We start from the raw sequence: 24,043 nt of genomic DNA on the forward strand, positions 1-24,043 counted from the left end.
TCTGGTGGTTCATGGAGAGGGAGGAGTCAAGGATGATGCCGAAGTTCCGGCTACCACGTTCTTCATTCCTTCCTGTAAGCAGAGTCTGGTGTCTTCAGGGTTCTTAGTGAGTGAGAGGGTGAGCTGAGTGCCGTCGGTGTAGGATACGATGCTGAGCCCGTGCTGTCTGACGATGGTGGCGAGGGGGGCCAGGTAAATGTTGAAGAGCGTGGGGCTGAGTGATGATCCCTGGGGTACTCCGCAGATGATTTCCGTGGGTTTGGAGAGGAAGGGAGGGAGTTGAATCCTCTGGGTTCTGCCGGAGAGGAAGGATTGGATTCAATCGAGGGCGGCTTCTTGTATTCCTGCGTCGTGAAGTCATGCTGTGAGCGTGCTATGTGAGACGGTGTCGAAGGATGCGGAGAGGTCTAGAGGGATGAGGGCCGCAGTATATGGCAGCCACCATCCAGAGGTGGAAGCTGTCACTTGGGAACAGCTTCCAAATTGCCAAACAAGATACAAACCACTTGCTGGTCTCACTACCTGAACAATGGTTTGCGATCATAGCTGTGGTCGCAAGCCATTTACACACCGCATAATCACTCATGAAGGGGAGAAGGGTGCCCCCTTCCTTTGGGTTGCAAGGTGTATTTTGTGAATCAAAAAGACATTTCCATCTCAAAAAATACACTTTATACATTGTGGCCTACATGTTTGTACTAGAAAAGACTGTGATTTTGTGAATTTTAGGTTTTGTGACCTCAAAAAATGTCACGCATCAGGCAATGCACTCAAATGGTTTCTATGAATAACTGCTGCTTGATTTAGACTTTGGTGGACAGGGTGCTCTGTGGCAAACGCTCTGCAGATATTGCCAGTTAATCACTCTCCCTGTTGCATGCTCAATATGATCCCCATTTCCTCAGTAACTTCAGGTACATTTGGGAACATCTTCCATGTTTCTGTGGTTGTATGTGCCAATTGCAGAAAGAGAAATTGATCTATCCCCATGGTAAAGACCTCCTGAACCTCCTCAAGTCTTATGATGCAAGACGCAGGACTGAGTTGCCTGCGGGGAGAGTCCTCCCCTAAACCGAGACTTCTTATTCTGACTTATCATCTTTCCCTTTTCTCATATGCAACCCTGGATCCAACAAAGTGATGCAATGTATTGACCTATGGGGGCAGGGAGGAGGGAATAGTCTGATTGTCGTTTGTTTTTTTCTTGCTTCACATTGACAGATTGTGTCGCTCATTATGACGAGATGCTCTTTGGCCCCGCACTGAGGGGAGGTTCTAATGCATGTTTTGATTTTCCCTAAACATTCAATAAAATCTGTTTACAAAAAATATAGAGTTATTAATATCAAGAAATACAAATTTTGGGGAAAAAATATAGTGACTCAAAAATATCATATGCAAAAATATCGTTGTCAAGAATATTATTTTTTTAGGTAGGTGATATCATTTTAAAGACCATTGTTGTTTTTAATATTGTTTTCAATATATTGTTTTTAACTTTTGAATTTGTTTTTAGTTTATACATTAATTTCATATGTTACTATTGTTTGTGCAATTGTTATTATTTTTAAATAATGTTTGGAATTTTGAGGGATATAAATGTTCTAATTTAATCGTTAATGATAATTTATACTGTCATAGCGGTTTGTTGGGTTTGTAGGGGGATTGGTTGGGAAGTTAATTAAGCAGAGCCTATTTAATAATTAATTAATTATTTTAATTAATTGTGTGATTGATATTAATTATATCAATTAGTTAATGATTTATAGGGTGGGAAGTTATTTAAGTAATAATTAGTTAACAATTAATTATTATTTTATTAATAATTGTTTAATTGATTTTTAATTATGCAAATAGTGTAATAATTGTTTATTTTTCTTATGTTTCAGGAGTGGGCTGCTAGTTTAGTAGGGATAGAGGGTGGGAAGTTAATTAAGTAACAATTATTAATTAATTGTTTATTAATTATTAAATGTATTATCAATTATGTAAATTGTGCTATATTTATCTATTTTAGCTACATTTTAGATGCAGGTTGCTTGGTTTGTTGGGGTATAGAGTGGGAATTTAAGTAATAATTATTGACAATTAATAGTTGTTAATTAAACATTCATTTGGTTATCATTATGTCAATTGTGCTATACTTATTTATTTTAGTTATATTTTAAGTGTGGGTGACTAGGTTTGTAGAGGTATAGGAGTATAGGGTGGAGACTTAAGTAATAATTAAATAACGTTTTGGTTTATTGATAATTAATGTTTTCATTATTAATTATGTAAATTGTTTTTCTTTTTTAATATCTCCAAATATGTTTATGTTAATAATGTTTATATTAAGATCTTAATATTGTTTCTAAATTAATAGGGCTAGTTAAATATATAATGTGTTCTAAGTGAATTACTTTCCCTACTGTTGCTTAGACTGGAGTAGAAATAGTTAATTTAACCCCCGCGAAGCACAAATCCTTCCTTACTGTTGCACAGACTGGAGTGTGAATAGTAAATCTTACCCCTCCGAAGTTCAATACTTTTCCTACTGATACACACACTGGAGTGGGAATAGTAAATTTAACCCCTCAAAAGTCCAACAATTTTCCTACTGTTGTGCTGACTGGAGTTGGAATAGTAAATCTAACCCTTCCAAAATCTAAAGCATTCCCTACTGTTGCTTTGACTAGAGTGGAATAGTAAATTTAACCCCTCCGAAGACCAATGCTTTCCCTACTGTTACATAGACTAGACTGGGAATAGTAAACCTCACACCTCCAAAGACCAACCCTTTCCCTTACTGTTGCATAGACTGGAGTGGAAATAGTACATTTTACCCCTCTGAAGTCCAACACTTTATCTACTGCTGCTCAGCCTGTTGTGGGAATAGCAAAAATCTCACCCTCCAAAATCCATCACTTTCCCCGACTGTTGTGCTGTTTGGAGTGGGAATACTCAGAGACATTTTTGCAAGGAATTGGCGTAGGGCAGCATCACAAATCATTTTGTTGCGCAGACCTACGCCAATTCGAAAGGACAGGAATGCACAATATTTACAAGATACGGTGCATTCCTGTACTTTCAGCTGGTGCACATTTTGCAGCCATGTGCCAATGCCATGGGCCAACGCAGGCACCCTTGCACCATGGTGCAAGAGTGTCTGTGTTGTTGTCTCTGTTGTTGGCACAATTGTTTTTGTGCAGGAAGGGGTACCTACAAGATTCACTTTCTTCTTTCTATGTGTGCTGCAGAATGCAGCACATGTGTGAAGAGGAGCAAACATTTCTCCTCGTAATGCCTGCCTTAGGGGAGGCTACAAGGTTTTGGCACTGCCTCAGGTTTACATGAGGATTTAAATCTGGGGAAGCATCAAATTCCATGGATACTGAGTGGGAACACCCCCAGCCAGGGCCGGTCTTGGAACCAAAACTGGCCCTGGCAAAGGGCTCGGCCGCACCCACCCGAGCAATTTGCCTGGGTCGGTTATGGCTGATTTTGTTACAGGGACCCATATTGCAGCTATGCTGCAAAAACGACCATGTAACAAAAATGACCCTCCAGGGGCCCAAACCGGCCCCCATCCTGGCGACCCACCGGGGAAATGACCGGTGCCCGCTACGGTCAGTGCGGCCCTGCCCACAGCAACAGCCATAGAATGTCTCTTTCACTCAGAGTAAGGCAAGGCAGCGACTTGTGCTTCCTCGCCTTACTCCATATCTACAAGGCCATGAATAGCCACGCAGGGTGGTTTTCCGTGACCTTGTAGATATGGCTAGGCCCGTAAAGTGACATTCCAGCTGTGCACAGGGCTTGTAAATATGTCCCTAAGTCTAACCCCACCGAAGTCCAACACTTTCCTACTGTTGTGCTGTTCGGAGTGGGAATAGTAAATTTAACCCCTTCGAACTTCAACACTTTCCCTATTGTTGCGCTGACTTGAGTGGGAATAATAAATGTAACTCTTCCAAAATCTAACGCTTTCCCTACTGTTGCTTAGACTGGAGTGGGAAAAGTAAATTTAACCCCTCCAATGTCCAATGTTTTGCATGCTGTTGCATAGACTGGAGCAGGTATCGTAAATCAAATCCCTCCAAAGTCAAACGCTGTCCCTACTGTTGTGCTGTTTGGAGTGGGAATAATAAATGTTACCCCTCCAAAGTCCTACACTTTCACCACAGTTGCATAGGTTGAAGCAGGAATAGTATATCAATATTCGCAGACTCCAATACTCCTCCTAATATTCATTAAATACATTTTTTATTATTTGTTAATTTTTTCAAACTAATTTGGTTGATTACTTCTACTGTTAGTGGCAGCCATGGGTAATAATGTCACAGATGTACATAAAGTTGTTCATCGTTATTAAGACTGTTCGGAGTCTTTGTTTTGAGTCTCATAATATATTTAGATTCTAACTGTCTCAGTTTTTGGATATTGTTCCCACCATGCTCATTTGGTGGAATCATATCCAGTCCATAGTATGGCCTTGCCCTCCAATTATTGTCCTGACATTGAGCTAGATGTTTGGTTGCTGCATACATTGAATCCTGATGTTTCAATGCTCTTATATGCGCCAGGATTTTTTTTTTTTGAGCATGAATGTAGTGCTTCCAACATAGCGGAGCCCACAGGCACATTTTATTATGTCACCACATATTCTGTGCTACATGCTATTATATGCATAATCCAAATCATATTTTCATCTCTTTCCTAGATAGTCTGCATGCCAATTTTACATGTTTTACAGCTGTTTTTGTAAAGCCACTAAGGCCCTAATTACGATGTTGGGTGGAACCGACCGACCGTAGGTCGGCAGTTCCGAACACTACATTATGATGCGACTGCCCATTTCTCTATGGGAACGTGTGCTGTGCGCAGTTTCCGCCCGTAGGAAAAGCTCCCATAGAGAAATGAAAGTGTGTGTAAATCCCCGCACCGTGTGGCAGGCACCTCACCATAGATGCCCCCTCGGCCGCCAACCGGAGGCCGCAGGGAGAAGGGGGCCCTGCTAGGGATTAGGTTTTGTTTCCTTGAGACCATTGGAAGCCAGCCAGAATGACCAGCCTGTTTGACTGCCGACCGCCTACATTGTTATTAGGCGGTCGGAAGTCAAACCAGAGATGTCGGTCGGAAAGCCTCCGACATACAGTCAGAGGCTTTCCGACCGTCATTCAAATGAGGCCCTATGTCTTTCTTCAAGCCAGTTCCTTGATTGATTTCCCTGGAAATTACTTCTTACCAGTTGGTCTTTTAAATATTGGGCTTTTCTATAGGTTGCTAGAGGATAGTGCCCTAAAAGAGTACCAATGTCTGGATCCTTTGATACAAGATGCCAATGTTTCAGGACTATACTTGTGATTTTTTTGCTCTCCTTGCTGTATGTTAGTATCAGTCTTGGTGCTTCTTTATCTTTCTTGCTGATGTTGTTTGTTTTTCTCATTGAGTGATTAGTGTTTCTGCATGAGGTTTTCTCCTGACGTTTTCAAACCTTTTTTGTCTATATCCATATCCTCTATGTCTCAATTTTGTATTGCGTTTGTGAATTTCTTTTCTGCCTCTATGTCTTTTGAGCAATTACTCCACATTCTGATTAGTTCTCCATAGGGGATACTTTTGATGAGTGATTTCAGGTGGAAGCTAGTTCAGTGTAGGATACTATTTGTAGATGTTTCCTTCCTGCATAATGTTGTATGGATTTGACCTTCTTCTACATATACCTGTACGTGTAGGGAATTAATTCTTGAGCTACTTGCCGTACAAGTACATTTTTACCCTAGACTGTTCCCATTCAGTTTGTTGAAAAATTCCATAAAATCATTGTTATTTTCGTTCCAAATTAAAATAAATGATCAATTTAACTGACCCATAAAATTATCTTCTTTTGCTGGTTTCCTGGCCCCCAAGCATGTTCTTTTTCCCACCACCCCATCACAATGTTCGCATACTTCAGTAAAAATGATATGCCCATAGCAGTTCCGCATTGCTGGTGGTAGAGGTCGTGGTTAAAATGGAAAATATTGTTGGTCAAGCATATTTCAATCATGGTCAATAACATATTAGAGTGTTACAGTACTTCAGCATTCCTTTGTTTTAAAAAGTATGTGCAAGTTTGAAGACCTATTTCATGTTTTATAGAGGTGTACAGAGACACCACATCTATAGTCACTAATAGGTAGCTCTAATCCCAATTTGTACCAGCCAATACGCACAAGAAATCCCCTGTGTCTTTTACATAGGAACTTAAGGTGTGGACAATCGATGCCAGATATTGATCTACATAGACTGATACTTTTTCTAAGAGAAAATCACACGATGAGACAAATGGTCTACCCGAGGGATCACATAGGGTTTTGTGTATTTTCGGTAAAAAGCAAATTGTTGGAATTGTGAGTTGATCATTAAGCATGAAGTAATATTCATCATCGTTGATTAAAGTCATGTCATGTCATTCCATGATTAGTTTGCCTAAATCTAATGTCCTCCGATTTATAGGATTGGAATCAAGTTTTATGTAGTTGGTTGGATCACGTAGTTGCCTATAAGCCTCCTTCATATAGTCTGTTTTGGTTAATATGACAATATTTCCCCCTTGGTCCTCCGGTTTGATTACTATGTGAGCATTCCTCGTTAGGTTGCTTACTGTTTGTTAATTTAACACAGGTTTTCTATTTTGTTTGGATGTGTAATCTTTGTCATTTTTTCCAAATCTTCTGTGACAGCTTCTGAGAATATATCAATTTTATTGCCAGGAGATAGGGATGGATAGTATTTAGATTTGTATTTCAGTTTGCTGTACTGGTGTTTATCTGTATCAATGGAAAGTTCTTGTAAGCTTTCCATTTCTGTCATGTCCTCCTTCTCAAGATAATACATAAAATCAAACATGTTCTTAATGTCTGGAATCTGTTCAATTGTAAAATCATATCTTGGTCAGTGACTCTGCTCTTGGGGGACTGGTTTAGGATGCTTAGATGCATGTATTTTGGCAAGTTTGAGCACATATTTATAGATGGCAATTCTAGTGTACATATAAATGAAATGATGCCCTGGGCAAAAGAAGAGACCTTTGCTCAATAGTGTTTGTTCTTCCTCAGATATCTCGTAATTGAAAAGATTGACTTTTAAGTTTGTTTCTTCATTCATTGTTACTTTTTGTTGAGATTTCAGAGAGGATATTGTCGTCTTTCTTCTGGACCATCTCTTTTTTCTGAATCTCTTGTAGCTTTTGAATCTCCTACCCCACGTCCCCTGCCTCAGTCTCTCCCTCTTCCCCTTCCTCTCGGTATTGTTTGATCCAAGTGCATCAGTCTCATTTCCTCTAAAAAAGTCATACTTTGTTGGGGGCAGGAAGCTCTTGAGCCTTACCCTTCACTTCATTCCACATCCAATTCACTTGTGATATATATAAGTATATGTTTCTATAAGCATATATTTATATATAGTTTTAAATGTTAACGGAATTTATTTGTTTAACATTATATTAAAGTCATATATTAAAATAATTAAGATTTACTACTTTAAACTATATACAAATTAAAACACAATATTTTTGTATGTTTTTTGATGCTATTAATGTGAATTGATAATTGTTTTTCGATATTTTTGTACTCACCATTATAAGTATAGGGACATGAGATTTTGGTAAACAATATTTTTGACACAACATTTGTGTCAAACCTTATTATTTACTTCAATATTGTGTCAGCGATCGGAATCTGTCATTACAATATAAATCCCCAAGCATGTTACACCCTCGTCTTTCTACTTTCACACAGTTTCCTATCATGCAAACTTCTGAAATGGCCTCATGCACCACAACAGTATGACCTCTGAATGTGGATGGTGATTTAGACCATAAACAAAGATTGACAAATTACTGAGCACCACTTATTATTTCATACCTCTAAGTAGTGGCTTTCTGGTGGCTTGACAAGTATCAGACCAGTCCTATGTCACCTGATGCTGCATTTGAAGAGAAGAGACAACCATTTTAAAAAGAGCATTTAGGAGAAGATACCTATTTAGAAGTATTAACACTAATCACACAATCTTTTAAGAATTTATCTGTCAACCAATTGTGCTTTTGTAACATCTTGGTGACCCACTGTTGAAAGGTCCTCAGTAAACCAAATTGGCTCAAAATTGAAACACACAAATGTTGGGTGAGTTGAGGTTTTACTAATGGTCATATGTTTTTTACTTTTGAAATATAACATCAGGACCCAGATCTCATTCATTGTAGAGAAGTACCTTTCTTTTATTTTGGCGACCACTTGGCTGAGTGCCGATAAGTGAAACAGGCTGACCAACTGATTGTAGAGATTGTGATGTTTACAAGCTATTTGGTGAATTGGGGAGATCTGGTATTTTGTTTGAGAGATGAGATTTTTTTGTGTTTGACCAGGAAGTAAGAGTTTTGCTACGAAGCATAGCCATTGGAATAGCGGTGGCTTCCGTTTTTCTGGAAAGGGTTGCGGCATATCTCCTGCATTCCGGTGTGTGGCACTGAAAATGTTTTAAAACAGTCTGTGTTGCGCGATTTTTTAAAGTTTTGTGTGAAGTAATTTACTTGCTGGGCTTTGGCGGGATACACAAGAATTTCAAGATGCCCCATGCAAGGTGCAAGTAGGCCATCTGGTTCTGTTTAGTTTCTTTATTTTGTATGATTAGGAGAACTGTGTTTGCAATGGGAATTTTTTTTTTTACAAATGAATAGAATGTAAAAAATAAAATCAGGAGTAAGCTACCCATGCCAGATATGAAAGAAACCAGGAGCTATGCAAAAATGGTTCAGTTACAGGGGCAGCCAATTGACTCTATGCTATAGTCAACATCCACGGTTAGGTCTGTCTTTTTGGCCAACATTATTTTATGCACTACCTTTTTCAAACTTCTGTTTTTAATGGGGTCAGTGAAACTACATGTACCAGCATATAAGGAGGTTTTGGGTAAAAGGCGTAAGTGGATGAATTTGTCACACAGGACACAAATGTGACTTTTATGCAGACATTTGGTTACAAGTTCCATGGTAGTTAGACGTGCGTTCAAGCATTGATCACCCACCATATTGATAAGGCAGATACCACCACCCGAGGCACCAACACAACATTCCAATTTGTGCCTACCTTTTGTGGCTCAAATTGTTGGCTGAATTCGTTTCAGTCATTAAAATCATGGTAGAAATCAGTGCCTATCAATCAAACCAATATTCCCTTTTCGGGGCCCCTTGGGATTTACTTTCCAAAGTACACATCTTTTTAAATGCCCTAAAGTCTCTATTTATCATTGTTTTGAGTTCTGTGCCACAAATAGGAACATCCACAGTCCTTAGCTGAAAGCTACTTGTTTGGGGCCATACCTCAAAAGGGACAGGAAAAGGCTTCTGGATTTTGCCTGTGTCTCATACTTTCACTGTACATTATTTGACTTGTGGTTAAAATGTATTTGTATTTATTAGGTAAAAATAACCTCTGGAGAGACAGTGGTATTGTTACACGAAGAAAAGTGTTATTTTTTAATTTTTCTTTCATGGAAAGCAGATTCCATGAAAGTTCTTTCCTTCCCGCACACCTTCGGGTAAAACTGTTAATGTTGATACCTTTTCTCGTATTTGTTAAGTGCAATTTCCCTCTGCTCGTTGAGCTAACAGTGGTCAATTATGTTTCAGTGTTAACCACTGTTAATTTCCTGCTCTACAGTTAGAGGGGCGATCCAAAGGCTATAGCACAAAATATCTGGAAGGGTATTTAACACATTTTTCTTTCCAGTAGGAAGCAGTTAGCACCTTCATTTTAAGCATTCTGATTGATGATTCCAACACCACCATTCTGTACAGAGTGGTAACTAAACATACAAGTGTGGGGTTCGGAAATTGAAGACATTTTTCAAATGCGTTGTTTTAAATATTTCTTTTGATTGAGAAATCACTGCTCATAAAAATAAGAGGTATTTCTCGCTGTTAATGTTCTTACACGTATGTGTGTAGGGTCTTGACATTAGAAAAATATTCAAATATTTTTTTTAATCCTTTTTTTCTTGGAATGAAAAATATGATCCCCTCAAAAAGTTTTTCCAAAAAGTGGCCTAATATATTAAGATTTACTTTAGCAGTGAAATTTAGCACATCCAAGTGTCTTCTCTCCTCCTCTTATCCCCTCCTGTATGAGAGCGTCTGTAATTGAATTTGCGGAAGTTTAAATCACAATAAGGTTTATTGAGCAAAAACTGATGAAGAGTAATTGCTTAACAAAGATATTTGATAAACAATGATCTAATTCAGTGGCTACACTTGTTTGTGTTAATGGTCATTTTCTTCTTGCCAAGACCGCCATATCCTTGGGGCTCTTTTTTCTCTTCATGAAAATACTTGCCCATGAATCTCTTTAGAAGATCTTGTGTAGAGATGCAAAGCCCCTGATTTATAACCTTAACTCCAAAACTCCTTGAGGAATTTGTGGGATATGTGAAATCACCTGAATCCCTCCAGGAGATTCACCCGGTCTGTCAAATCCAATAAAATCATTTGTTTAACCACATTCTATCTTGCCATTGTGTTGCCACCAGATAAATACTCCATCATTTGAATAATTTTTTGAACGTTTGAATGTATGTCTTGCCCTTTTAGATCCATTAAAAATACCATCAATGCAATTATTCTTTTCCAGGGTACAGGTTTTGTCACTAAGGGCCTCATTAGGATGAGGGCAGGACTGCCACTGTCACCCTGTCGGTGGCGATCCCACCGCCATCCATGACTGCGTTACCGCCTGCCTCATTATGATGGCGGGCAGATCTTTGGTGGTCAGAGAAACTGACCGCCATGGATCCGATGGGCTCAAGGAGCCCGTCAGTCTGTTGGAGGTGCAGTAATGCCTACAATGGTGGCGGTGCCTGCCAGGCACCACCGTAGGTATTACAATGTTCCTTTCTGCCAGCCCATTCATGGCGGTGAACCTGCCATGAAACAGGTGGCATAAAGGGACATTGGGGGCCCGTAGCGGCTTCCCTCTTCATCCCTGACCCTCAGTTTTGGGGGGCACCTATAGTGCCCCCTACATATCCCAGCACCTTGTGGCAGGCACTGCATGGTGCCTGCCACGTAGTGCAGGGATATGTGTAATGTCCATTCTTTGTACTGCAGAGGGTGCTGATCCATGAAAACTTGTGTCTTGATAGGTTAGAAATAGTGACCGATAGACAATATGATCCATGAAACTTGTGTCTTGGTAGGTTAGAAATAGTGACTAATAGACAATATCATCCATGTAACTTGTGTTAGGGGGGTTAGAAACAGTGACTTTGAACATATCAAAGTTTGCTCTAATCTTGAAGTTTAACCACTTCTGATCATTTTGTTTTTTCACAGGCTCACGCTGCTGTCTGGCACCTTTACAATGACCTGTTCCGCTCTACTCAAGGAGGACAAGTGTCGCTGGCCCTTGGCTCCCACTGGATAAAACCCCAAAACATGACAGAACAAGACATAAAGGCATGCCAGAAGTCCCTGGACTTTGTGCTGGGTTGGTTTGCAAAACCCATATTTATTGATGGGGACTACCCCCAGAGCATGAAGAACAACCTCTCTTCTTTACTGCCTGCTTTCACAGAAGAAGAGAAAAGGTCAATCAAAGGAACTGCTGATTTCTTTGCACTTTCCTTTGGCCCTGCGCTGAGTTTCAGCCTGTTGGACTCCGAGATGAAGTTCAAACAACTTGAGTCCATCACCCTGCGGCAGGTTCTGTGCTGGATCCATGCTGAATTTAACAGCCCCGAAATATTCATCGTGGAGAACAGCTGGTTTGTCTCTGGCAATACCCAAACAGAGGATGCAAAGTATATGTATTACCTCAAACAGTTCATCATGGAGACCTTAAAAGGTAGGATTTGCACTCTACAGTTGTCATAAATGAATGGATGGCTAGATGATTGATTGATGGATAAATGAATCAATCAACGAATGACCATCCATGGCTGGTCACTAGGCACGAGTCAAAGACTAATAGGACGGTAGTAATGGTAACATCTACTGTATCATCCTGTCTGGTGCAGGAGATACTGGTATAGCAATTATTTCATTATTTTATTACAGGATTGTGTAGGGGGTGACACAGCATAGCATGGGGCAATCCCAGTATTTCCGTATTGCTGTTTATTATGTTTGCTTGTTTTCTAGTTTCCCTCAGTTTTAAACCCTTCAATACATAAGAACTTGTCTCCATTCGTTGAATCACCTCTTTAGTTTTGCTGTCCTTCTCTGAAACCATCCAAATCTTCAATATACTTTCATGTAGTAGTGAATAAAGCGTAACTGAGTCCCCTTAATGTCAGAGTGAGTGGCAATTCTGATAGCTTAATAAGAACTGAAGGTGAAACCGAAGCATCATTTAATTTGGATAGTGCTGCTAACAGTGGTAAGAGAATGGAGACTCATTAAGTATTAAAATACTTCATGTTCTCCTGTAGTATTCAGGAGCATCATTTTTACCCATGTAATAAATTGTGTATCGTCCACATGATGGAAACATTGGATAGGGCGTCGACAAACATTTGTTTTGCAATGCCTGTCTAATGCAGTGTGCAGCAGTCCCTCCATCCAACATGCAAATCAAAGTTGTAATTCATATTCCAGAAGAAATAGCACCAGTGTGTTTAGCCAAAAATTTGCAAAGCCTCTGGTTGAGTAAAATTCTTCTATTATCAGCTTATGTTCCCCTTTGTCACACTGATTCTCTTATTTGTGCTTTTTTTTATTCACCCATATTTCTAATGGGACCCTTTCAGAGGCCTTCCATTTCTACTATTTCTAATATATCACAGGCACCTGTTCACTCAATATTCCTGGGTGCTGGTCAATTATACTAGCCGCTATTTGAATACTCTGACGCTGCTAATATGACACTCAATGTGGCAGCCTGGCTGGAGTGCTGCTCAATATGCCATTGTAGTGTTCTAAAAGGCAATGATACTCAAAGTAGCAGTTGTGGCGCAAATATCACTATGTTTTACCATAGAACATGACATTATTGTGCCTGAAGTTGCACAAATGACAGACTTGTGTGTTGACGTGTTATTTTAAGATTTCAGATGTTCTGGACTCAGGCATAGTTCACTTGTGCAGTTTTCTAATTGCACCAGTGCAACACACATTGTCATGTTAGTGTATGTAAAGTAAGCACAGTTTTCGATTGTAACTTATGAACTGCTCAATGACAAAAGGATCTCTGTGACAAAAGCGGTAACCCACTGAGCTATGCATATAAAATACTATTCTGTGATCTGCATAGTACTATGGTACATGATCTTTGCAGCAGGCATATTAACCCTCTGCGCTACCTTAGATGAGTCAAAACTGCCACTAGGCAAAACTTTAATATCTCTCCAGCAGGTGCGTTAATCACCAGAGTTATCTTGGCACTTTTATTGTTAAGTTGCCTGAAAGCTGTGGAACGCCTGATGCCCAGTAAGACCACTCTGGCCTTGGTGCCATCCCCTCGAATCTGTTACCAGGCCCTGTGTTTCTGTTTATCGCCTGACAAATGGCTTGGATTGTATTGCTTGCATGGAAGGCCCTGCTTCATCAAACCAGGTTATGTATGCTGCAGGTGATTTGTCGGCCATAAACAAACATAGCAGACAGCAACCAGGGTGGGCTGGACTGTAAACTATGCTGCACTGGAGGACGAAATCCTTGCCTGGATCCCAGGTATGGCAGGCATGACACGGTCACAGCCGGGACCATTGTGAAATGTCCTTACACGGAAGGTGTCCAGTGGCGTAGGAAGGGGGGTTGGGTGGGTGCCGGCCACCCCGGGTGTCATCACTGAGGGGGGTGACAAAATGGCAAAAATATGTGTTTTAAACAAATATTTTTGCCATTTTATCAATCCGCACCGAATGCCACCTGACATTGCTACACCACTGAAGGTGTCAAGCCAGCGAGGCTCTTTGAAAACAACGTGTCCTTTCCTTCGGAAAAGGTTTGATGTGCATTGTGCAGCGGACTGGATTTCGTTTGAATGAATGCCCAGGTGAGGCATGGAGCCTCCAGCACCCAGGCAGCGGAGAGCAGAATATGCCTGCAGTGAATCTTTAAACCATTCTACACAACGTGAGAAAATGAAAAACACGCGTTCTGCCTGCCACGATAAAATTACCTCGCTTTTAACACATTTTGATGTAGTGTCCATAGTAGCCTTTATTAACAGGATGTTAAGAGGATACTGGGATTCCAAACTAGTTCCCGAGTTTCAAAGTCGGCAGCTGTGACCTTAAGGCCACATCCTCTCTGGTTATTTTGTGCAAAAGGTGCCCTCACTTCAAGGCCTATGGATACATACACACCCTCAATCAAAGCTTGAAAGGCACGGGGCTGAGGTGAGGACAGCTATGCCTCTTAACTTATTCACCCACTTCTCAGACATCACAGCAATGGGCAGGTTATTTTTACATTTCAATGCTATATTCCTGAGCTTTTCAAGCAAAAGCTCTGCATAATTGTGTTAGAAGGTTTTAGCAAATGGCACACAAGTGTTAGCAGTTGTCTAGGCCCTGGCAGAGTGTCCATGCACTCTAGCCACAGGCCACCTGTCTCCCCCCCACCACAAGTTGCCTTCAGAAGTCACTGATGGTCTCTACCTGTCCTTAGAGGTGGAGTCAAAGTTTATGTACTGATGCATTCACTGTGAGTTTCCTGTCATTTCATAATTTGGAGATGTCCTCACTTGCCCTATTCATAGCGAGTGAAAGGGGACGATCCTCACCTGCCCTATGCTTAGTAAATGAAAGAGGACTGTTTCCGTTGATTCCACAGCAACAGAAAGAGGACTAAGCCAGAAGCCACCCACAACAACAGAAAGAGGACTAAGCCAGAAGCCACCTACAACAACAGAAAGAGGACTTCTACAGTGGCCATCTGGGCATGGGCTTTTGTTCTTCAGCTTTTTCAACTTACTGCTCTGGAAACCCACTTGTCCTACTCTTAGCTAGTGAAAGAGGACTGATCCTCACCTGCCCTTGCACTTTGCTTTTCGCTACTCATCTAAGACAGGCCATCTTGACGCGGCAGCACTTTCTGTAAGCAAACCTTGATTGTATGGCAGACCTGCGGATTCATCTCACCACGCAAACTGACCACTGGGGCCTCAGCCTCATCACTCTACCCAGCATGGCTGAGCCCTGCTTGACCTCTTATTACACCGTTATCTACCCTCCTAATCTCTCCAAATCCGCCTCCAAAACCCTTAAACACTCCATCCTGAAAAGTCATCCTGAGACGCTGATATTTGACCATCGTCTCTGCGTAAACCAGGGAACTGTCATCAATGACCTCATCTTCCATTCCAGGAAAACGTCTCTCTGGCACAATGCCTTCTCGAGCTTCCTCAAAGTACAAGAAACAAGGAACATTCCTCACGGAAAAAAACTCACAATCACTGCATCTGCAAATCTGCCTGCAGACCTTACCATCACCTTATAAAACAGCGGCACTATCCTGATTGAAGGGCCTCCCAAAAACCTCTTCAAATTTGCGGACCTCTTCTCCCTCCTTAAAAAACATGTTCACAACCCATCTTAGTCCACGCTCCCGCCGCTCCACCTTTCGCCCACTCTGCCAAGTATACCTTACCTCTCACCAACCACTCCTGCCAGTGACCTCATCATTGGGCGACCCGGCCCTGTCACCCACGCATGCCATCCACTGCGCGCCCTTACCACCGAACCTAGACCTCCTAGTGATCCCCGCTCCGTCAAACTCTGAAACTCCCCCTAGGGCCCACCTCACATGTCAACCCAGCCCCGCCATCACGCTTCCAACACATACCACCAGAAGCGTCCCTAAACCCTTAACCTCCTGCTACCGGCCTACTGTAACCCCTGCTAGGGTTCACAACACTGATATGGAAATGCCTAATATGGCCCAGAACTCTGGTCGAGTTACTCCCTCCACTTGGTTGCAATTTCAGTCAGACAAAACTGCTCCCACCCTTTTGGCCCCCTGCCCGCAAGATCTCCCCTCCCATAGGGACGCGGATCGACCTAGCCCCCCTCACTCCATCCCAATAGCTTACCTGCTACCAGCCCTCAGCCCGCCTCAACCCACCTCTATGCTACCTGCACATACCCCAGAACCACTCCCTGGCAACTGGCCCCCGGCCTACCAGAACATACCTCTCTTAGAGATATTGATATTCTCCACCGTAGATCCTTCGAGTTAACACTGAGCATCCACAAATCGATCCTGGACCTAAAGCACCTCCTTCACATCACTGAACTCTCCTTCTCGAATCTATGGCTCTCACTGAATGCGACCCACATGCCCCTCACGAAGCCCCTCCTTCACCCTCTACCATTATCCCTGAGACACTTGCACCCACGCAAGCAACCCTGCCACCTCTCTGAGGAGGAAATTCTTGCTCTCCTTCACACCTACAAACCCACCCCTGACACGATTAATCCCTCAGAACTCACGGAGGAAGAAGTGGTTGACCTCCTCAGTAGCTATGACTCTGCCTTGATAACCCCATGCCCCTTAGACCTGAGGGGAGAACACCCTATCTGCACGGTTACAACCAACCCTAACAGATCTGCTACCCTACGCATCAGAGGGATAGTCAATAGCAACCTAGCTAAAGCTCCCACCTCTGAGTCTACCTTCAACACCTACTCTTACTCTTACTCTTACCCCTTCCTAGCCGGCCTCCCAATAAACTGCAGATCAGCTGTAAAGCATGCATCTGATGTTGCCGACTTCATCCTGAGTCATAAATCGGACCTAGCGATCTTGACTGAATCTTGGCTCAAGGATTCCTCATCGCCCTACCTAGACCTCTTAGTCCCGCCCAACTATAACATCGTAAGGATGGACAGGCACTGAAAGAAAAAAGGGGGTGGCATTGCCTGTATCTATTGCTCCAACCTCCTTGTTATGGAACTGCCGGTGAACCCCATGGACTCATGCAAATACCTCGCACTCGCCATCTCCAACAACACCTCACAGCTGTGCAAACTTCACGCCTTTTACCACCCCACTGACAAGAACGACACCTTTACGGACTTCCTCATGGAAATCATCACAGCCAAGGTGTCTCCAAACTCTAACGACATTTTCCTTGGTGACTTTAACTTGCATTGGAAGGATCCTAAGGACCCTCAGGTCAATGCCATCAGAGACTTCTTGGCCGATCAAGCCCTTATCCAAGCCTGCTCCCTCCCTACTCATTCGAAAGGTGCCACCCTAGACTGGATCATTGCTAAGGAATCAGCAGTCAAACTTATCTCCATTGATCCTTGTGATTGGCCTGATCACCACGCCATCACCTTCCTCCTGCCCAGCACCCACAAATCATGGACACCTCAATCCGTGATCCTCCAAACGATGGGTTAGGGACACCAAAAACCTCGACCACGAGAAACTGGCAGCGCGTTGTGAGTCTGACCTCCCCCCCCCCATAGTGCACATCGGTCGCCAGCCTAGCATACCATTACTCCTCCACCATATCTGACATTCTCGATGACCTGGCACCTCTAAAATTAAATACAAGGTGATCCCTTCAACAGACTAAACGAATCTGGAAACAACACCCATCTGCAGCGCATCTAAAACTTCTCCGACAGGCCAGAAATGCCTACAATAAGAAAATACTCAACACTAAAAAATAATTCTTCAGAACTGAACTGGAGAACGCTAAAAATCGACCTCGCAGGCTGTTCGACTTGGTCAAACACCAATCCAACAAACTAGCGAAAACCTCCAAAGAAACACCTAAACCTCTAAAATCAAGCAAGGATTTCTCTTCCTTCTTCTGCGACAAAATCTCTGCCCTTGGAAATGAACTTAAATCTGCAACCCACCACCAAAATCAAAATCTGCCAGCTCCACCTCTTCTCTCCGCGTTGTCTTCCCAAACCTCATCCAAAAGCCTAGCGCACTGGTCCAACTTTAAAATCTATGACGATCACTCTATCTCGAGAATTCTTGCCTCCTTAAAACCGAACAATCACTTTAATGATCCTCTCCCCTCTAACTGCCTAGCTGCCACCTCTCAGGCTATCATCCCTTCCTGGACCTCAATAATCAACGCCTCCCTCCTACAGGGCTCAATTCCTGATTCACTCAAGGCTGGCCAAGTTGTCCCCATCCTAAAAAAACACGCTGGACCCTGCTTCCACTGAGAACTATAGACCCATATTCAACATCCCACTCCTTGCCAAAGTTCTGGAAAAATGTTTGCAACAGCAGCTAAGCCTACACATCAACAACTTTCACCTGCTAGATGACTTCCAATCAGGTTTCAGACCTGGACACAGCACGGAAATCACCCTCTTCCACATTGTGGATGACGCCCTCCAAGCCCTAGACATAGGCAAAACCTGTCTCCTAATCCTTCTAGACCTTTCCTCCACCTTTGATACGGTTAACCACGAAATTCGCCTAGAACGCCTCAAACTCAGGATGGGGTTGGAGGGCACCGTCCTTTAATGGTTTAGATCCTTCCTCCAAAACCGCTCACAGAAAGTCCTCATCAACGGTGATCTATACGCCCCTCTCCGGTTTCTGTTGGAGTTCCCCAAGGATCAACCCTCTCCTCTACCCTCTTCAACCTTTACCTTGAACCTCTCACCGAGGTGCTTCGTGCTGCCAACATCTCCTACCTTATGTACGCCGACGATACACAGGTCTACATAAAAATCTCTTCCCCTGAAGACATTTTCTCCCTAAACGAGGCCCTGAAGCTGACAGTCCATTGGCTCACCACCAACCAGCTTAAACTCAACGCAAATAAAACTGAATTTCTTCTGATTTCCCCACCCAAACCCAATCCTGACATCCAGGAATGGATCAAGACCATCACGGCACTAAACTGCCCTCTTACCATTGCTGACTCGGCAAAATCCCTTGGAATAACCCTTGACGGCAGCCTGAATATGCGTGGCCATATAAAATCGATGGCCAAAACGGCTAGCCTCCACCTGAGCTACCTAAGAAACCTAAAACCCTTCCTCGATGTGTCCGACCTTAAAACGGCAACCCAAGCTCTAGTAATTTCCAGACTTGAATATGGATGCTCTACTCTTGCAGAGCTACCCAAGAACTCTTTGGCCCCATTGAAATCCTGCCTCAACACCGCCGCCAGACTCCTAACGGGTTCAAAAAAATTTGACCACATCTCTCCCCACCTCAAAGCTCTGAACTGGCTTCCCCTAGAGGCCAGAATACAATTTAAACTGGCCTGCATTACTCACAAAGCTCTGTACTCGAATTCCCCTACATTTCTCGCACAAAAACTCATGATATCCAGAGGAGCCAGAAACTCCCGATCTGCCAAAGTCCTGCTGCTGCAACCAGCATGCTTCGGGAAGAAAAAAACCTACATTTGGGCCTTCTCAGGGTCCGCTCCAAGAATCTGGAACTCTCTCCCACCCGCCATCAGAAGAATTCCATCCTTGGCACACTTTAAAAAGGAGACCAAAACTTTCTTAATGAGAAAATACCTCATCTAATGAATGCTTTACAATCACCTCATCGACATGTTCCACCCTCCACCCCGGCATTATCCACGGTCTCCATGGATGATACATTTTTCTGCACTCCTGGGCATCCCCCCAAGAGCTGAGACTGCTCGCCTTCTTGTATGTTATACCTACCTGCTTTAATTTGTATCCCACATGTAGTAGCTTGGACCTCAGACGGCGTGCTCCTCCTGTATAATGTAGCTTTTTTGTATATTATATCTACCTGCCTAAATGTATCCCTATCTCTCCCAATTTGATCCCTCCCATCCTCAAGCTTTGTATTCTTCCCCCTCAATCCTGTAAAGCGCTCTGATACCCTCACGGGTCTGGTTCGCGCTTTATAAAACTATAAAATAAATAAATAAGGGAGGATTATCCTGAATGGAGGGAGGGTGGGGGGACTGGATCTGCTCTAAAACAATCAAACAACAGCCCATCGCTGCACATCTCTGTCGGCCTCCAAGGAAGGCTGGGCTGGAAACATGGAGGAAGAAAGTCAGCGACGACCAGAAGATGAGGGTCTGGAGGGACAAGTAATAGGGAAGGAGTGAGAGGGAGGTAGACTGGTAGAGGGCCTGAAAGGGCAACTACTGGGGATGAGAGTGAGAACCAGCATCTAAAGAGGCGAGAGGTTAGAGTTGAGAGGGAGGACGAGGGCCTAGGGAAGCAACCACTGGCGAGGGAAGGGGTGAGAGGCAGAACCAGGGCCTGGGGAAGCAACCACTTGGGAGGGAAGGGGTGAGGGGGAGGACGAGGGCCTGGGGAAGCAACCACTGGTGAGGGAAGGGGTAAGAGGGAGGACGAGGGCCTGGGGAAGCAATCACTGGGGAGGGAAGGGGTTAGAGCCAGAACGAGGGCCTGGGGAAGCAACCACTGGGCAGGGAAGGGGTGAGAGGGAGGACGAGGGCCTGGGGAAGCAACCACTTGCAAGGGAAAGGGGTGAGAGGGAGGACGAGGGCCTGGGGCAGCAACCACTGGGAGGGAAGGGGTGAGAGGGAGGATGAGGGCCTGTTGAAGAAACCACTGGGGAGGGAAGGGGTGAGAGGGAGGACGAGGGCCTGTGGAAGCAATCACCGGGGAGGAAAGGGGTGGGAGAGAGGACGAGGGCCTGGGGAAGCAACCACTGGGGAGGAAAGGGGTGAGAGAGAGGACGAGTGGCTGTAGGTTCAAGGGATAGAGATTACAACTACAGTTGTACAGACAGGGAGGGAGGACGGCCCAGTGGAAGTGGCAGAAGTGCCCAGCTCGGACTGTCTGCCAGTGCGCCCTCGGTAACAGTGAGCACAATGTTCTCAGTGGGACACGGACACCTGCAAGTTCCCACACACAGGCAGTGGCACGATCCGGATTCACCCAGGGAAGCACAGCCAGCGCACAAGTGCTAATATAATCTTCATAGCTGAGCTAGGACTACATCAATTTTTTTAAACAAAATTGTACTCACTGTTTTTTTCAGCAGTTTATTGCGACTGTGCGAGGCCCAGTCAGTCCTCCTGACAAGGCCTGGCTTGCATCAGGCTATAGGTAAGCTCAAAGTCCGAGGATAAGGCCCACGAGGTGGCCCACGAGGTGGTGAGGCATGGTATCTTGTCGACCACTTGTCTCTTTCTAGATGCTCTCTAGTGTGTAAATGCCATTACTCGTATTCGCTCGAAAAGGGAGGGCGAGAGAGAGGCTGAGCAGCAAGGTCAGAATGGCCAATTACTGCATCGCTTCACTATAAAGCCGTGCAGTGATTGGTCATTCATGCTCCGTGCCACAAACTGAGCCTACCCCACCCTTGTACTGCCCTTGCAGTCTGCCTAGACCTAACTTTGACCAATCCAGAGTGATGCTGCTACCTTGCTGTCAACACAGCATGAGAGCAGCTCACTTGGAGACCGGTGGACTGCGGCTTTGATTGTCCCGGGCTCCACAACTATTGAGGTGAGACTCCTTGCAAGTGCCCTTGTATGGTGTGCCGGAGAAAGGCACCAGTCCAACCTCACATGCGCACTTGTTGTAGACAGGTTGCTGCAATGTCGCTACCCTAGCTCCCTTGTCAATTACATTCTGAAGTCCACTGGACGCACTCCAGGCTGGGGACCTCTTGGGGGAAATGGTGCAGGTGTGCTCTGATAACCTGTTGCTTTCTGGGTTTCCACTCTTTAATCCTTTTGAAAGCAAGGCAAAATCCTCAGGGCTGTAGTTCCAAGTATGCAGCAGGAGCAGTCCTTCAGAGTGCAATCCTTTGGGATGCAGATCAGGGTTCCAGCTGGGCAGTCCTTCTTCTCCGTGCAATATCAGGTTGAAGTTCTGAGTTGATTTGCATCTCTCACATATTTATCCAATGTGACAAGTAGGGGGGCGCTCCTGACCAATGAGTTGCAGGGTGCCACCCAAAAGCATGAGAGCGTCTGCCAAAGTGTGGCATTTTCTTGCCCCACAAAGCACTGCACTTAAAAATTCAAGATAGATATTTCCCTCCTTGGTAGTAAGAGCCAGCTAAACGAACCCACTGGTGTGGCTCATTTCCCCTACCACTCCCTTTCCAGGCCTGCTACACATTCCATTTCTAGGGCTGCCATCGTGCTGGGGGGTACTGGAAGAAGGGGTCGGCCTTGCTGTTATTTCTTACTCTCCTGCTCTCTTCGAAGCCCAGTTTGATTTACCCAGCCCCCCCATCATGGCCTGTTCTCTGCAGCTGCAGAGCTGCCCCCATCAGATAACCTCTGTCTCTGTGCAGGACACTTATCAACCCATCAAAGCAGATTGACTAAAGCTGTTAAGGGCTGGCCACTAAGGAGAGGCTGCTAGAAGACTGGATTTTGGCTCACAGAAAAGAAGGTTCTAAAACTTTTTTTCTGTGTTAGGTATGACAAATTCAACAGTTGCAAGTTGTTGTTTTTTATCATTACCAATCTTTTAAGTCCTTGAAATATTATTTTAGCTCACTGCTGTCAATAGATGCACTGTATTACAGTATTCGCATGTTAGCATATTGAGCTAAAAGGTGACAATGGGGGGAAACCAAATTGTCGTTTTTTCCATCACCAGGGCATGCAAAATATCTTTTAATATGTCCCTGCTGATTTTTACAGAGCACCATACCCTGGGGGCACCTAGGGTAGACCTTAGGGATGATTTATATGTAAAAATAAGGTTGTTTAATACTTTGGAAGTACCTTTAAATATTAAATACGACAGCAGGTGGCACAGCAGTGCACACTCAAGTGCCTCAAAGCTGGTGGGCCTCTAAACCTACATGCCCTTCCATATACTAGGGACTTAATGGTCAGTACCAATTGTAATTACACCTAATTACCATAAAACAATTAATCAGAGCACTGGCCCAGGACCTGGTTAGCAGAGCCCAGGGCGCAGTCAGAGTTAGTTACCACCAGTATCAGTCAAAAAATGGGGGTGAACAGGGCAAAAAGGATGACTTTCTCACAATGATGTATTCAAGTCTGAAAATAATTTGGATGTGTTACAAAACTTTTTCCTTAAGTTATCTAACAGTTCTACATTTGTAGCTGGATTTCACACTCACTCAATTATTTAGACACAATGCGGAGTTCTCCATTTTATACAAGCCTGGATGGAAAATTACTGGGAATTGTTAGATTTGAAATTCTTCCCTTTTGTCACTGGTAAAAATAAGAACATTTTAATTCCCATGTTTGCGAACACAACAGGAGGTGGCGATATTTTAGATGATATGAAACTTCGAGGAGCTGTGAGGGCTTCTGAAACTCTGTAGTTTCATAAGGATGGCACTTTACTGAATGTACATGCTTATAACCCCCTGTAAATTAATACCAACTGTTAAAATGGGGCAACGTCTTTTTAGAGTTTGTTAGATGTTGTTGGTATCTGTAGAAAAATACAAATAATCAATCTACCTTGAAGGGTTGATGTTACAGAAGTCAACCAGAAAAGTAAATTTCAGCATTACCTTCAACTTAAAGTAAAGAATAATCTAACCCAACTACAACCTTCAAGTATATTCAAGACTGTGTACAGCAGCGTGCCTGTTTATTACCAAAAATATAACTGTTGATATGGATATGTTGTACAGAAAATCCACACTTGTGTAGCAAATACATTTTTCATTTTTTGTTATAAAAGCAGAATAAACAGTTGCATAGTATTGTGGTTTGTGAGTGATTTTGGTGCCTGCGTGAGCACCATGATGCTCTGCTTTGAGTGACAGCTCGCTTTACAAGCCTTTTCATTCATTCATTAATTCAGCCATAAACTCACTGATGTACCAAGCTAGATGAATGCAGATACGAAATTGTAGTATTTCAGTACTTTTCGGAGTTCTCTCAACTTCCATAGAGAGCCCACAAGTGCAATGTGTTGTCTTTGGGGATTATCAGCAATCAACTACTGAAGAAAGGTAGAATTAATGTTAAAGCAGGTCCGAATCCTAATGCTCACACTGAGCACCAATCATAACTTTGGCATGTTTTAAAAACAAAGCGTGTAAAAAACAAGAATACATAAAAATAGGTTGTCTATGTTTATCAAACACATTTGTCTGACAATTCAATAATTT

The 24,043-nt window shown here is 43.3% G+C and overlaps 1 protein-coding gene across 1 annotated transcript in view; it reads left to right on the plus strand.

Annotated features, from left to right (window-relative positions):
* Positions 1-24,043, plus strand: part of KL (klotho) — a 380,550-nt gene that overhangs the window by 276,104 nt on the left and 80,403 nt on the right. The window contains exon 2 of the mRNA XM_085621688.1: positions 11,354-11,864. Coding sequence (XP_085477814.1) covers positions 11,354-11,864 — 511 coding nt within the window. The remainder of the gene's footprint in view (positions 1-11,353; positions 11,865-24,043) is intronic.

Source organism: Triturus cristatus, chromosome 8 (assembly GCF_964204655.1).
Source record: "Triturus cristatus chromosome 8, aTriCri1.1, whole genome shotgun sequence".
Lineage (NCBI taxonomy): Eukaryota > Metazoa > Chordata > Amphibia > Caudata > Salamandridae > Triturus > Triturus cristatus.